This window comes from Rhododendron vialii, chromosome 5a, assembly GCF_030253575.1.
Source record: "Rhododendron vialii isolate Sample 1 chromosome 5a, ASM3025357v1".
NCBI classification, from domain to species: domain Eukaryota; kingdom Viridiplantae; phylum Streptophyta; class Magnoliopsida; order Ericales; family Ericaceae; genus Rhododendron; species Rhododendron vialii.
The window spans coordinates 26402173-26418900 of NC_080561.1; the positions used below are offsets into that span (position 1 = coordinate 26402173).

At 35.8% G+C, this 16728-nt stretch overlaps 2 protein-coding genes across 4 annotated transcripts; one reads left to right on the top strand and one right to left on the bottom strand.

Annotated features, from left to right (window-relative positions):
• Positions 1-633: 633 nt before the first annotated feature.
• On the top strand, positions 634-14830 carry LOC131325603 (uncharacterized). Its single transcript, XM_058357933.1, has 2 exons — positions 634-789; positions 14542-14830. Exons 1-2 carry the CDS (start codon positions 694-696, stop codon positions 14740-14742), a joined length of 297 nt encoding a protein of 98 aa, XP_058213916.1. The 5' UTR covers positions 634-693; the 3' UTR covers positions 14743-14830.
• LOC131325602 (uncharacterized) lies at positions 6048-8363 on the bottom strand. Of its 3 annotated transcripts, none has more exons than XR_009199748.1 (5): positions 8100-8281; positions 7032-7084; positions 6917-6939; positions 6518-6836; positions 6048-6408 (listed from the first exon to the last, which is right to left on the bottom strand). XR_009199748.1 is itself a non-coding variant. In XM_058357932.1 (5 exons), exons 3-5 carry the CDS (start codon positions 7056-7058, stop codon positions 6536-6538), a joined length of 351 nt encoding a protein of 116 aa, XP_058213915.1. In that variant the 5' UTR covers positions 7059-7084; positions 8100-8168; positions 8241-8363; the 3' UTR covers positions 6048-6535. The 3 variants fall into 3 exon arrangements, 2 of the variants coding, with proteins under 2 accessions (XP_058213915.1, XP_058213913.1); XM_058357932.1 differs by having other exon boundaries at positions 6048-6836; positions 8100-8168; positions 8241-8363; XM_058357930.1 differs by lacking the exon at positions 8100-8281 and having other exon boundaries at positions 7032-7326.
• Positions 14831-16728: the final 1898 nt, after the last annotated feature.

Consider the following 16728-nt stretch of genomic DNA (forward strand, 5'->3'; position numbering starts at 1 on the left):
TGGTTTTTTTAATTTGTACTTTTTCTCTTCTCAATTGATAGTCAATTTTGGCGTTTTGGGTTTCAAGTTATTCTATATGGTAACATGGTCTCATCGTTGGATGTGGAAAAAGAAAGAAGCTATCTTTTGCTTTCATGTGAAATCAATCAAAAAAAATTGAAGTAACTAGATTCATGTACAAGTTGTGGTGTTTTTAATTTGTACTTTTGTATTTCATCTGAATATAGTTTTGTAAGTGCGCTATTCTTCATACCTCCATTGTTTGTCATTTTCCTTTGTCGTTTTTGTTCTCTTGTGGTGATGGGAAGTGGAAAACTGTGGTCTCGACTTGGGATCTTTTTGCAAGATATCCGAAATGGTTTTCCTCAAGAGATTATACCATCTGGATTCTTTAGGCAACAAGTAAATATATCTCTTTCCATTAAGATCTCATTAGATCAGGCCTAGGTAGCTCGAAATAAATATCATTCTTGTCGATTGAATTTTTTTTTTTTTTATCTATGTTGGTTTCTCGTCTATATCCTCTGAAACCTGTTGTTGTTATCGTCATGCAGGTAAATGCTGGAAAGCTAACAGTCACAGTAGGATTCCTTCTTTCTCATCTTACAAATGTTGCACATAGACATTTCAAAATTGTCCCATACATTGTTGAGTTCAGAATTAGAAATCATTCTAATTATCGTGTACTTGTAGATGCTGAATAGGTTTTTGTGCATACCAATTGCTGGTGTTGCAACTGAATATCTTCTCTATGGACAGGCTGAGGGAGGCCTTGCAGATATTAACAAGGTTAATACCATTCTCTTCTTCCTTTTCCTGTTAAGAAAAATATGCAGATGAGAAGAGCGAAAAATTAAGCCCGAGGATTAATGAACTTAAGATGCAAAGAGTGGGTAACTCATCTTGGAAATTGTAAGACCAACAAGTTTACAACAAATTAGGGGTCTATTGCTTACAACAATGTCAGTACTATTTTGTTTAGTGACATTTTGATTTTCCTTGTTAATCCCTTATTTCTGCTATGTTGAGGTTAATAAGCACAACTACTATGCTAATGTTTCTATTGATGAAGTTGTCTCTAGAAAACTATGCTCATGTTTCTGATGACTCAGCTGGTGGGTGAAACCGAATAATATTTCTGTATTGCGGCGGTTGAGGTTAATGGAGGATATCTTAAGTCAAAACGGCATTAATCATTGGCTTCTCATCTATTGGGGATCGATCACATTAAAGCTTGCCCAAATTGGATAATTATCATCTCCAAAACTAGAATTTGAGTTTGAGTTGGATCATGCTTTAACATGGTATCACAACTATGCTTTTGAATGAGATTATATGATTGATTGCCTATCCACGAGCGTGCTAGGAATCACACATGTAGGAAATCGTTATAGGTTGTGACTCTAGGCGGCTTGTCCGCTCGTGGTCAACTAATTTTGAGGTGGATGCTTTAGCAAATCTTAACCTTATGGCATTTCTCTTTCATGATAGTGTTCCAACAAGAGATCTCTAGCAACCTTCTCTCTAGAGATCTTTTCTTAACAACAAACGTGTTGGTGCTAAATAGAAATGAAAACTCCAACAGTTTATTTGTTTTTAATGCCTCCGAATTTCTAGGAATGAGTCACTTCAACAGTATTCGATGGTTATACAATTTCCTATGCATTACAAACATTCCCTAAGGTTCTTATGGAGCCATGAAAAAAATCAAAAGCTATTCATCATGGACCCCTTACCCCCTCCCTCTTGACATAGTTTTGTTCTCTGCCTTTCATTTGGAACCACTGCCATATCTTTTAGGACGATGCTATTGATATGATCATTGATAAGGAAACTTTCTTCAAGACTCGTGGCCTAACCTCCTCTAAGTATGGGCTACTTTGGCTCTGGCCTTATAGGAGTGTCACTCCATGCTTTAAGCCAAGAGGTGCCTTCAAGTTGGAAGTTTCATGCACCGTCTTACAAGTCCATCCTAAAAAATGTTCACATTTGATGTAGGATGCCAACATGCCTACCTTAGCGCATGCATGATCTTGACTCCGACACCATGGAAGATCTATACTCCAGCTCACCTGGAAGTGTCGTGTGTTTTAGCCCAACCCAACAGTTAGCCTCATGGGTTTGTCCCGCTAATGGGTAGAAGCAACGCCTTCCCCTCAATGCTTTTGCTTTAAAGCACCGACACTTCAAAAGGTCGTCGTATCCACGTGGCGTGTCTAATAACTTTTATTATTTTTTGATAGGGGGCAAGAGGGGACACACCGGGGACATGGCAGGGGACACGGTTGGGTCAAAATGAAATATTTTTAATTTTTGGGGTTAATATGAAATTATTCAAAATATTTGAGTTAAACAGTAATTATGCCTTTGTAACTTAAATTTCTTCATCGATCGATCTAGCTTACTCATCGTTCAAAGCCCTAGGTCGACAAGGAGCTCTCTCATCTCCCCCTTTTCTCATCTCCTGTCTTTCTCTTTGCTTATCTCTCTCTCTCTCTCTCTCTCTCTCTCTCTCTCTCTCTCTCTCTCTCTCTATATATATATATATATATATGTGTGTGTGTGTGTGTGTGTGTGTACAAGAAAAAACAAAAAATGGTTTGGATACACTAAAAGCTCATTTGTTCATATACAATGGTATATCAGTCCCCTTACTTAGCTTAAGTGTGGACCTCATAGATCCCGATCGAATTTTGATAATCCAACCGTTCAATGTGTGCAGAATGTGATTTTTAAGGGTCTTCATTAGAAATCAGCAAAAAATATGACCAGGAAGTGCTTGTTTTGAGCAATTTTTCATTGAACTGTTCAATAAAAACTGCTCGGATGAAGCTCTTACAGGTCATTATTTTGCTGATTTCTAGCGGGGACCCTTAAAATCACGTTCTGATCACATTGAGCAGTTCGGATCATCAAAATTTAATCGGGATCTATGAGGTCCGCACTTAAGCTAAGCAAAGGATCCCTTACAAGAAGCTAACTGTATATATATACTAGTGCATGTCTGTGCCTAAAGGCACGACTCGAACGATTAGCTCACTTAAATAAACGCAAATAAATATTGGACATCGAACGATTAGCTCACTTAAATAAACGCAAATAAATATTGGACATCGAACGATCAGCTCATGCCCGTGCCTGAACGCACGACACAACACGTTTCGAACACAATTATTCGTGCCTGAAGGCACGACACAACACATTTCAAACACTACTAAAATGAATTATCCTTCTCTACTGCTGACCTCCCCCGCCAATGAATTATCATTCTCTACCTTCTATCTAGTCAATTGTCTGTCCCTAAAGGCATGATGCAACACGTTTTGAACACAACAAAAATAAATTACCCTTCCTCGCTACTGACCAACTCTATCAATGAACCCAACTTCTCTAAGAAGCCCTTTTTTTCTAAAATGCTTCAAACATGATCCCAAAATCATACAACAATTTATAAAGAAAAAAAACGGTTCTACCGCCTAAGAAGAAGATCGAAATAGATACCTCAAAACCGGTAGTACCAATGCTCGGCCTCTATCAATTAACCCAAATTCTCTAAGAAGCTGTTTTTTCTAAAATGCTTCGAACATGATCCCAAAATCATACAATAGTCTACGAAGTTAAAAAAAGGTCCCACCGCCTAAGATATGAACAGCTAGAAAAAAATGGTCCGGCTGCCTGAGAAGAAGATCAAAATAGATACCTCAGAACTGGCAATACCGACGCTCAACCTCGTATTTGATCGAGTATTCTCCGAGAGATAGATCTTGAACAAAAATAACACATAGTCACCTACATATGAATTACAGGCTCAAAAAAATAATTAGATGAGATAGTCAAGTGCTTCAATGGTTACAAATGATATGCAAAAGTTTCAAAGAGCTTAACAAGTTTCATATGTGCGTGCGTGTGTGTGTGTGTGTGTGAGAGAGAGAGAGAGAGAGAGAGAGAGAGAGAGAGAGAGAGAGAGTGTGTATGGAAGATTTCTCTTCTAACTCTGATTTTGTTAACGGATTTTGGAGAGAGAGTATGAAAGTTTCAAGTTAAGAAAGAGTAGCAGAAACTTGAAGATATGGAAGTATGAAACTCTTAGAACTCATGCTCTGAAAATACAAAAAATGCAGAGTAGCAAATTTATGCATGATTAATCAAAGAACCTAATGGCTTTAATCAGTAACCCACAGAGAGTTCATTATTCTGCCATGCAGCTTCGAACATTTGAATTTTTTATCAAATCTCATATTTTGCTATATCAAGCTCTTACCAAATCCCACATGACCGCACAATTAGGTGCTCATCATCCCATCATTCGACATTAGTTTTCCCACAAGGCCACCACTCGATGAAGCAAAAAAAGGCAAATGAAACAAACAAACAAAATTAGAGAGAGAGAGAGAGAGAGAGAGAGAGAGAGAAAGAGAGAGAGAGAGAGAGATTAATGAAAAAATTGGAGAAACATTATTGATGCTCGTTGTCGTGATATCGCCAATTACTGGAAGAGATCCCATATTGTGGTCATGGCACGATTCAATAATTGGACTCATGATATCATCCTATTACCATTACAAAACCAAAACGGGAAAGAGAAAAGAAAAATGTTGAAAGCAATAAACAAAACACAGAGTAGATCTTCAAACCCCCTATAAATCAAATTACAGTTCAACTCAAGAATCAAACACAATAACAGCGATACGTGAAAAAAAGAGAGGAGGAAATAACTCACCAAAGAGTGGTTGGGGATTGAAGAAAGGAGCTTTTGCACTGCATATTCTTTGAATATATATATATATATATATATATATATAGAGAGAGAGAGAGAGAGAGAGAGAGAGAGAGAGAGAGAGAGAGAGAGAGAGAGAAGTGTGTTTGAAATTTGAAATGAGAGAAACAGCTATCTTTTGGAAACCAAAACTGATCTACCGCTTTTTCTTCTTTTTTCTTTTTTGGCTATGTCCATAATTGATGGCTTAATGGCAGCAAACTAACCATTTTTAGTGTTTGGCTGTCATTTCAAATCTTAAAAGAAATCATGGCCGTTGGATTGTTAAAGGTGAGAAGGAAAGAATAGACCGAATCTCAGCAGAATATGAGGAAATCATGCACCAAATTTTAGTTTGTTGTCAGTACATACGATAATCATGCACCAAAATTTGATCCCCAAAAATACTCATGTTAAGGCAGCAGATTAAGATATTTTTTGTGTTCCCTGCCTACGGTCTTTTTTTTTTTTAAACCGTAGAAAAGGGGATTAGTCCCTTGCATGAGAACTGAAAAAAATCGTTGAAGTAGCACATCAGAATGGGAGCAAAGATGAAGAAGTAGCACTAAGAATAGAACTTACTTCACTATTGGTGTCTCGGTGATGTCTGCAATGGTCTGAAGTTGGAATCGGTACATAGGAAACAAAGACAAAGTTGACCAAAATAAAATAAAAAACGTATGCCTTATAGGTTTTCTTTAATTCTTCTCCCATTATTTTCAAATATATCGCTACCTAAATAGAAGGTACAATCAAAATTTAAATCTTATGTGAGTGTTATTCACGTCTAAATAGAAGGTAGGAATAGCAGTAGCCTTCTAGGTTGCCTTAATTCATGTCTAATTCCAATTATATCATTTAAATTGATTTGTTTATCTAGATAAACAATCCTTTCCAATTTGCTAGGATAATTCACGTCTAAATTTTCCTGTGATTTCAGGAGAATAGAATTATGATAAATAGTTGTACAATCCTTTCCATATATATATCGGTAGCTCATCTATCCGTAGATCTCAGCCGTTGAAAAAATGTGTACCGATCCTAGGGTCCAAAATATAGGAGAAAATATAGGGGATTTGAAAACCACTCTCCCATATTATATATATATATATACACACACACACACACACACACACACACACACACACACACTAGCGAATGCCCGTGCCTGAAGGCATGGCACAACACATTTTGAAGACAACTAAAGCTACGGGTCGAGCAATGAGCAAAGGGAGCATGTTGAAAAAAATGGATAGGAACAAAGTAAAATATGGTATATTTTTGTTGTTGCAAAATTTTGATATGCTAATTACCTATGCCTGTAGCACTCCTTCAACAAAAAATTTTATTTGTTAAGCCCCTACCCGTGTGTACATCACTACTAATGATAATCCCAATCACATATACCGAGTTAATTGCATTGATAGGAGACACACTGAACTATATAAATCCAAACCACAAAACTCAAAACCAATACCATGTTGCATTCATAGAATCCAATTTTAACATGCATAAAAAATCTAAAAATCTATATAGAGTCAAATCTGATACACTACGTAGGGGGAAAAAAAGATGTTCAACATATATAGGTCTTATTGTCTTGAAATTTGTCTCTCCATCTGCCTCCCAAGAGTTTTTGTACCAACGCATATCTACCTCATCCAAAAAGCACAATTAGGAACATGAATAACAGCTTAAAAAAATAATTAATGAGCAAGAATCCCTTCTTGTAAAAGTAAAATGATGACTAATAATAGTTACCTTAATTCTAGATCTTGTTTATTTGTCTCTCAACACCATCATGGTACGATCATGACCTTTGTAGATGTACTTGTGGATATACTTAACAGATTTTATTCCAGGCCAAACTTCCACATTGATATGAGAATTATATTTTCTCGAAAGGTATGTATTGTATGGCACATCCCTTTTATCAATTCGTTGATCCCTTACAGTACAGAGGGAGTAAAGTAATAATGGCATTGGTAGGCATACCCCATGCATAAAAATACGATTAACTTCTTGCTCATCATGAATCACCACAATTACATTTTTTTCTCGAAGACACGTAACCTTTGTACTGAAAAAATAAAACAAAGCAAATATGAATCAAATATATAAAGTCAGATTAAGCAATGTAATTGAGTAAATAGTTCTTACATTTTCTGCAAGTTACCGTCGAGCTGCATAAGAAAATGAAGAATTCACCGAATGCATAGAAAACAATTAATTTGATTATTATTACCAAGGTATAAAATGAAACGGTTCAACTCACATGGCCATAGACGCTTAGATTGTCCATGATTAGTTAAAGTCCCAAAAAGTTATCTGAAATTTGAAAGAGAGTAATAGTCAAAAGTTATCATGGGAATAACAATAGAAAACGTTTTAAAGATATATATAGACTCCCATAATATTAAATGAGTGACAAAAAACAAAAAAAAAAAGAACACAAAACTCCAGTTTGCGGTGTGTTTGGTTAACATCATAATATTTTCATCGATGCATATATGGTAACGTTTAAAAGAGTGTCAATAACAACACATGTTCGAATGAAACAAAGTTCATAAAAATGAGAAAAAAAGGTTTACAGTTACTCCATGTACTAATCTTGCAAAAAAATTGTTGTTTTGACAACTATCAAGGAAAAAAGGAATAGGGTGTTGCCGTTCAAAAAGAAAGAAAGAAAGAATAGGGCGTTAATTAGTTTTGCACTCTTTCTTTTCCTATGTCGGTAGATATTAAAAGACATTAACAAAAAAAATGCCCCCAGCCTCAAGTAAGCACCCCAATTGCTTACAATTTTTTGTAAACATGTCTCTCATCGTTCTCTTCTCTGTCATTTTGATTTTAGATTTTCTAGACATTTAGAGCCGGGTTCAAAACTAGTCCTATCTCCTTAATTTTAGGGTGTAAATATGGCCGATCTTCTTGTTCTCTTGTACAGTAATACAAATCTTCAGAATTTAGGATTCTGAAAATAAGGAATGGATAGGTTAAATCTTTATTTTTGCATCTATGTCTATAAACATTAAAAAACACTGTGGTGTTAGCAAAATGAGAAGCACAGTCTACCAATATTCTTAAGTCGTTCTATATCTATGAATATAAAAAAATTCGTATCGATCTATAACTATGAACATCAAAAAATCTGTATTGTTAGCAAACGTATTGTTAAAAAATTTGATTAAACATGAAAATCTATAATAATCACCAACAAAACTCCAAACCACAAAAATATTAATGGGACCACTCATCACTTTCCCTCTTTTTTCAATACGTTTGACGTAAACTCAGGCATACATGGCATCAAAACATCAAGAATGGTATTCCGTTCAAGTACATAGCCTTAATCTTCATAGAATAGCGAAGGGCTATAATTCCGTTCTCGTAACGTCTTTGTTTTTTTAAACTGTAGAGAAGGGGATTTAGCTCCGTGCATTAGAGCTGGAAAAACTGTTAAAGCAGAAGAACAAAAGATTACCTCACTATCGGTGTCTCGGTGATGTCTGCAATGGTCCTTATGATTCAGCATCAAAAGTTGAAATAAAAAATCATCATTAAATTAGAAGTTGGAATTAAAAACGAATATTAACACATTGTATCGTGCTGATTAAAAAAGAACACATTAAATCGTCTTTCCTTTACCTTTACGGTAACCTTTTTTGCTTATCGCTTAACAGCGGTGGAAAAGGGTGTAGATATCTATGTGTCTCTGTGTATGAGAGAGAGAGAGAGAGAGAGAGAGAGAGAGAGAGAGAGAGAGAGAGAGAGAGAGGAAATTCACAGCCGTAATTGTGATTGTAAAATTTTATAATAAACCCCACAAAATCACAGCCGTGATTGTGATTCCTAAACTGAAAAGGAAATTAAAAAATTTTAGTAACTGGCAGCCGTGATTGTGATTGTGATTGCTGCTTAACAACTGTGATTTTTTCCTCCTTGCAATTCATTACGTGATTGGGGGTTCATTCTTTCCAAACATACTTGCTATATATTTCCCAATTAATGTGATAATCAATAGAAGTTTAAATGTCAATATTTGGTAAACGTGGTAAAAAATTAAATCCCTGAATCATAGGAATCAATCTCAGGGATTTTTTTTTTTAATTAGCCGATTACCAAAATGCGATGATGATAACCCTTGAACAACCAACGGTCTAGATTTATAGAGGGGACAAATCTGAGCGTTGGTTGTCTTTTGGATTCAAATACAGTCCTATCTTATTATATAGACTAGCAAATGCCCGTGCCTGAAGGCATGACTCGAACATTCAGCACACGCAAATTAAAACTGAACAACAAATTTAACCAACTAAGATGGATAGAACAAACTCAAACGCATAAATCTTGATCAAATCAAAAAACACCATCCAAAACACTAATGAAAATAAAAAAATGTTATACATTAATAAAAATGCGTGCCTCGAGGAGACATCTAAAAAGAGAACATGAAAAATGATACCCAAAAATCTCATTCCAACATTTCAATATTAATTTCAATTGGACGGAAGCCTTATTAAACTTAAAGGCATGACGGGGTGGTATTATTCCCTCAGAATCAGTCAAGAACTAATACTACACTTGCAAGAATAGAACGCAAATAGCAAATCACCCACTTTCATTAAACTTACTAACAAAAGACAACCAAGTAATTGATTGAGCTGGCGACAATTCAGCAGCCATGGTAAAATGTTTCAACTTCACATAGCCAATTAGCGTCCTAACTGTCCCTAAACCTCAAGTTCAGCAATTCCACAAATTCTAAGATGCTTTTGGTCCTTTTTTTCAAACACGTTAAAGTAACAACTAAGAATATAGTTGCAAGCTTCCAAGTGAAATAGCAAGGTGTGGGCAACGGCCGTGCTGGTGTCTCTCAATGTTTCAACGTTCTCTCCACCCTCCTGGATCGATGACCTTTTCTTTAAGGAACAGTTATTTTCTAGAGCCAATTCTTGGGCTAGTTGAGTTGTTTGTTTTATCCTAGCAGTTGGATGTTTTCTCCTTTGTTTGAGGTGTTGGATGTTTCCTTCTTCCTTTTCTCTTTTTTCTGGCTTGCTCTATGTTTTAAGATGCTCTTTTGTATGTAGAGTATGGCCACCTTAATATATCATTTGTCAAGTTCAATAAAATCATGTTGTCTATCAAAAAAAAAGAAAAGAAGATACACACCCACACAACTTGATCCCAACACAAACCGATTTCTAATTAGTGGGGACCACATTGAGTAATCTAGAATTCAATAGCTCCATCGAAAGTCATCCACACTTGAAGCAAAATAAATTACAAACGTCCAAACATAATGTGATTGCATGTCCAACAAATCATATGCAATAGCAATTACAAAACCAGACTCAGTACCAGCGAGCGACCCATTTCCGTCCTCTAACCTATTAAAAACATAGTGCATGTCCATGCCTGAAGGCACAGGAAAACATTTTATATTCACAAAAAGAGCCAGAATATAAAAAGAGTACACTAAAAGTCTCCGTAGGAAAGTCTGTCAACAAACACAACTAATATTGAACATGTCCAAACATCGTCATCATAACTGTCCGAAAAGTCTTTGTATCAATTTCTACATACCAATTCCAAGCATGCACAATTTAACCCTGCCGCTTTGCCCCGCACGTGACCAATCCAACCTGTCTCCTAAGAAGTCTCAAGTGCAACAGACACAAAGCAACAAATAAGAATTGGAACAATTGACGTTCCATGACAAACACACTTATAATAGCAAATAAGAGGTACCAAAGTACAAAAGGTGGATACATATTCGATGTACAAACGGTGGTAATGAAAAAAATCTTCCAAACCCAAAATACATGCATGCATGATGCAACACATAGCATCCATATGAATGTTTTGGATTCACTGACCATGGAACCTTCACCATTAGTGTCTCGGTGATGTCTGCAATGGTCCTTATGGTTCAGAATCTGAGATTGAAATCAAGCAGAAGGCAAACAAACTTTCGGCAGACAATAAGAGGTTTCCTTTAATTCTTATCCCAAAATCTCGACAATAATTCCTTATGGAAGGTATAAACAAATGCAAAAAGAAAAGTATGAATAGAAGGCCGAAATCTTTAAATCTGTCAACTCGTAACTCGTAACTCTTCAAATGCAAAAGGGAAAGTAGACCATGTTTTGGATTATCCTAGACCACGTTTGTGGCATTATAGAAGGTATAAATCTGCATATAGAAGTTATAAATTCGTTTCCAAATATATCTTTTGAATGTTCTCCATGATTTCGGAAAATTAGAAGTGTGATAAATATTTGTACAATTATTTCCAAATAGGTCGCTAGCTATACTATCCGTAGATCTCAGCCATTGAAAAAATGTATACCAATCCTAGGCTCCAAAATTTCTCCCATAGAGGCAATAGACAATGAAAAATGAAAGATTTCCAATCTTGATACATATCTGTGTGGAAATTATTTGGGTAGACGATCTATGTCCAAAACTAAGTATTTGCAAGCCCAACAAAACCCATGTCTTACGACTTGTGATAAAATCAGTTCGGAACCGGTCGGGTTTTTTTCCCACTTTTCGCACCAAACCGTTCAAGTCGGTTTTTGAAACTCATGCATCTACACCGACCGTTCTGTGAAAGTGAATGTTCAGTTCGGTGTGTGCTTGGAACGGTTTGGTTCGATCAGCTCAATCGTATTTCAAAAAACCAGTCGGATTCGTAACAGACTAAGGAAAAAACTTCCTTTTCAAAGCAGAATTGGGGGGTAGGGTTGGGGAATGCATGCTCAAAATAGCCATGAATAACAGTAGCTCAAACAACAACTACCCGGAATCAAACAAAATAAGTAGAACCCATAATGAAATTTTTTGGTAGAAATATAAGGTAGAGAAAATCAGAAAAAACACAGAACTTCTATATGATATGGGGATGGCTCAGATGGAGTATAAAGTGAATATATACTGTGCCACGATTGCGAAGAAAACTGACACACCAAAACGAAGATTAAAAAATAAACCCTCCAATCAAAAAAAAAAAAAAACATTAGTAGTACCTCGAATTAAAGATCGACGCAGAATTTCTCTAAATATATTTTTGCTGATTTTCCCTGCAAATTTTAGAAAGTAAAAAGAAGGCAGAAGAAAACAACAAAGACCCAAGGTTGTTTAAAAAAAAAAAAAACTATTATCTCACACTCATATTTTTCTCCCAATTTAATTTCGGCAAAAGAAACCCAATATGAGTAAAAATCATTCAAGGAAAAAATCGAACTTGCATGAGAACTGAAAAAAATCCTTCGATGTTTGAATCCCTTGCATGAGAACTGAAAAAAATCATTCAAGAAACTCTCAATCTTCGGCAAAAGAAACCTAATATGAGTAAAAATCGTTCAAGAAAACAATTAGACTTGCATGAGAACTGAAAAAATCCTTCGTTGTTTGAATCCCTTGCATGAGAACTAAAAAAAATTGTTCAAGAAATCGAACGTACCTCACTATCGAAAATAGTCGTTCAGAAGTTGGAAAACAAACGTATGCCTGTGACAAACAAACTGAAAAAACGGGGACCTTCTAAATATAAGGTATAATTTAAATTTAAATCTTTGAAGTAGCAAAGATTAATCTTATTTCAAAATTTTCGGCTTGCTGAGAAGGTATTATAGAAGGTAAAAGATGGTATGATTGCACTAATTGATCTTACTGATTAAAAAGAAAAAAAAAACGTTTGATCTTATTTGCACTATAAATGTCAACATACTTTCCAAATATATTATTTCAATCCTCCTGTGATTTCGGGTAATTAAAAGGACCATAAATATCTATACCATCCTTTCTAAATATATCGTTAGCTCTTCTATCCGTAAATCTCAGCCGTAGAAAAAATGTGTACCGATCGTAAGGTCCAAAATATAGGAGGAATTTTAGGGATTCAAAAACTTCCCTGTCATATTATATAAATTTATACACACACACATACATAGAGTGTCCCCTGCCGTGTTCGTATCCCCATTTTTTTAAAATTTTCGTGTCCCATATCTATGTTTGTATCCATGTCCATACTACATAGTGCTTTTGATGATTTTCATTTATTCCGTTTGCTACTTGAGATTTTATGAAAATTACTGTTTGACAACATGACAGAAAAGAAGTATATAGGTATTTTGGTTAGCAACAGAAATGTTCCAAATTAATTGTTTGCTAAATCATTAGGTGAAGTTCCAAAAGTAATATTCTACAGTATATACATTTGTGCAAAAGGAAATCAAAGGATAGAAACAAATCTTCTTAGTCCCTGTTGTCTCTACTCCTCTTGGTCAACTAATTTTCAACCCTTTCCATGTCAAAAGGAACTCAATCATTCCACTAGAGGCACATTCTCAAATAGACAAATACGTAAACACACCATACTTGTTAGTGGAAGTGATCCACCACAACTTTGTTGAAGTCACAAGGCAAAAATTGATGGCTTCTTAGTCGCTTACAAGGTGGGTAAACTTCAATTAGGCACAATCCTAGGGTGGTGTTCAGTTCTCCTCGTTGACCATACGACAAATAGTCTTCTTTGATTGGTATGAAAAAAAAGTCTTCCTTGATTTCTTTTAGGCAATTGATAATGCCAAAACTAAAAGTGTTGTTGCCAAAACTCACCCATGTGAATAGACTTCTTTGCCCTTCTCCCAATCTCACTCTACTTTACTCTCTCTCTCCCCTAAACAAAACCCAGTTCCAGCGCCGCTCCCTCTCATGCTTCCTGATTTTCTAAAACAGAAAAAAGAAAAGAAAAGAAGAAGAAGATAATCTATTTTGTAATCATTAACAAACTCAGTTTCTCTGGATTTCTCTTGATCATCTTTTCTGTTGATTTCATTACGTGCAACTGTGTGCAGATGCATGTGCCCAGCTGTAGAGGTCGACGAAGGCTGTGGAGAGAGGGGTGGAGGTGTTGGTGCTGACGGACGCACCCAAGATCGAGCGGAACGTTGTCGTTTCCTCCTCAGAGGTGGGTCGAGTAGGGCCGGACGTAGCAGAACGAGTGGCCGCCGGTGAAGCAGCCTCCGATTTTCCCCAGTCCGTTACCCATCGTAGGAAAAATTTGTAGAAGAAATTGAAGAAAAATTCAGTGGTATGAAGACAGAGATTGAAGAAATCTAGTTATTTTTTGTACTTATTGTGTTTTTTTCTCTCTAATTTTTCTGGGTTCTATAAATTATCATTCTTTTGTCCTAGAAAAGTTCAGGTGACGAAAAGCAAATATCTTTGGTAACCTTTTACTCCTATGATTCAATTCTTTAAGTTGTCTATTGATTTGCATGTTTTGTTCACTGGTTTTTTTTTAGGGAAGTCAACATATTCTGCCAAGGCTTGATTCGGTTTTTCTGTCTTTCCCATGTTTTCTCTGAAAACCAAATAAGGGTGTTGACTTCTTGTTATCTGGTGCTGGATCTTAAATGAGAAATTAGAGATTTTGCGGAAATCAAATGGCATGCCAGGTTTTGCATTCATGGACTTTTATTGGGTTAGTGGGTGTTTTGTGCATCAAGTGAAAGAATGAGAGGGAGCGGCAGTGCCAGGCGGTGGAGTTGGGGAGGGAGGGAGCGGCGGTGGAACTGGGTTTTGTTCAGAAAGAGGGAGAGAGAGTATAGTAGGGTGAGATTGGGAGGAGGGCAAAGAAGTCAATTCAAATGGGTCAGTTTTGGCAGCAACACTTTTGGTTTTGGCATTATCAGTTGCTTTCTTTTATAATGGTTATTACACTTACACAAGTTCATGTGGTTGCATAGCTGAGGTAGTTTTTGTTGTTACAACAGTTGGATATGCTGCTAAAAGGTTTGAGTTTCACTCAAAAGAAAGCATATTCACAGGTCAGATGGGCTGTTCTTAACACTGTCCTCACGTTGCGTCACCACGAAGGAGCACGGGCGAAACTAGCCGAGGGCATGTCTGAGGGAAGATCTGTGGGCTTTTGCATTGATAGTATTGAGAAAACTATAAATGCTGCAGACATTTAGGTTCAACTATGTTTTGGCACATCCCACACAATCATTTCTCCCCCCTCCTCTTGCTGAAAAATTGTAATTAATCTCTCTCTGTGTGCCTTTGAAACATCCCACACAATCATTTCCCAAACACCCCCCACCCCCCGCCCGCTAAAAAATTGTAATTAATCTCTCTCTCTCTGCCTTTGAAATGTAACGTGTACTTGTTCGCAAAAGTAAGGCTAAGGTCTAAGGCTAATCTTTTGCTCTTTGGGAATTACTTGTGTTTTAGATGGTTTAAGTAGTATTAGTTTGTGTGGTCTTTCGGGAAATAGTTTTGTTTTAGATGGTTTGAATATGAGTTTAAGTGGTGTTTGAACATGTTGAGGAAATGGGCAATGATACATTGAAGCATCGGTTCAAAGTGCGTTGTCAAAAATCTGCTTTGTGAAATTGGAGTATCACATTGCACAATCTGTATGATGTTTAGATCAAGAATTTTTCTATCTATTAAAAGTAATTTGCGTGAGAGGCTCTTTCGTGACACGATATTGGTAGCTCAATGATGGGATCTCTATTTTGACTTACATGGTAAATAATATATAGGGAAAATTTCAAAAAAGCCCCTGAACTTTCTGACAACTTGCAAAAAAACATCTGAACTTTCACTATTAACAAAAAAACACCTAAACTTTGCATTCCGTTAGCAATTAAACCCCTGCCGTCCAATTCCGTCAATTTTTAACGGATGGAGCTAACGGAAGGCGTTAACTTTTTATTTATTTTTACTTTTTAATTCAAAAATTACTTTTAACTCTTTCTTTTTTTTATTGGTAAATAAATATACAATAAAGTTCTTTTTTTTTCTTACTATTTATCAAAAATTACTTTAACCATATTTTTTATTTTCAAATTTTACCCCCCCCCCCCCCCCCCCCCCCCCCCCCCCCCCCCCCCTTTTTTGCTTATTAGAATCAACTCCACACCACCAATTAACCCCACAACCAACCGCCAAAGCCTTAGCCACAATTTCAGAAATTCAAAAGTTCTTTTAACCTCCTCTTTGTAACCTTTTTTTTTTTTTAGTACTTTTACTTCCAAAAATTATTTTTAACTCATTCTTTTTTTTAGTCATAAATAAATATGCAATAAATAGTAAAAATGGGCTAAAGTTATTATTATAAATAGTAAAGATTAGAGTTAAAGTAATTTTTGATAAATAGTAAGAAAAAAACTTTATTTCATATTTATTTACTACTAAAAATAAAGAGTTAAAAGTAATTTTGGAAGTAAAAAATATAAAAAGCAAGAATGCTAAAAAAAAGAGTAATTTCGAATTTCTAAAATTAGAGCTAGAGCTTTGGTAGTTGATTGGTGGAGTGGGGTTAAAGTTCTAAAAAAAAAAAGAGGGAGAGAGAGAGAGAGAGAGAGAGAGAGAGAGAGAGAGAGAGAGAGAGAGAAGGGGAAAGGTACAATTTGAAAGTAACAAAAAAGATGGTGAGAGAGAGAGAGAGAGAGAGAGAGAGAGAGAGAAGGGGAAAGGTACAATTTGAAAGTAACAAAAAAGATGGTGGTTAAAGTTATTTTTGTAAATAGTAAAAAATAGAGTTAAAGTAATTTTTGATAAATAGTAAGAAAAAAAAAAGAACTTTATGGCACATTTATTTACCAATAAAAAAAAGAAAGAGTTAAAAGTAATTTTTGAATGTAAAAAGTAAAAAAAAATAAAAAGTTAACGCCTTCCGTTAGCTCCATCCGTTAAAAATTGACGGAATTGGACGGCAGGGGTTTAATTGCTAACGGAATGCAAAGTTTAGGTGTTTTTTTGTTAATAGTGAAAGTTCAGGTGTTTTTTTGCAAGTTGTCAGAAAGTTCAGGGGCTTTTTTGAAATTTTCCCTAATATATAACTATGAGGAAGCTGGATTCATTTTCATCTTTGGGTCTAGCTTCTCTGCAGGCTTCGCGAGCAAGTTCTGAGAGAACTAGGGTCAGACTGTTAGAGACATATTCAAGAAAGT

Bases quoted from the DNA above. Each gene is read 5' to 3' on its own strand.
- LOC131325603 (XM_058357933.1), top strand. From the start codon at position 694: ATGCTGAATAGGTTTTTGTGCATACCAATTGCTGGTGTTGCAACTGAA. The intron at 790-14,541 runs GTTAATACCATT...TTGTTACAACAG, and splicing joins GCCTTGCAGATATTAACAAG to TTGGATATGCTGCTAAAAGG.
- LOC131325602 (XM_058357932.1), bottom strand. From the start codon at position 7,058: ATGGACAATCTAAGCGTCTATGGCCAT. The intron at 6,940-7,031 runs GTGAGTTGAACC...TTTCTTATGCAG, and splicing joins ATCTAAGCGTCTATGGCCAT to CTCGACGGTAACTTGCAGAA. The intron at 6,837-6,916 runs GTAAGAACTATT...TTATTTTTTCAG, and splicing joins GACGGTAACTTGCAGAAAAT to TACAAAGGTTACGTGTCTTC.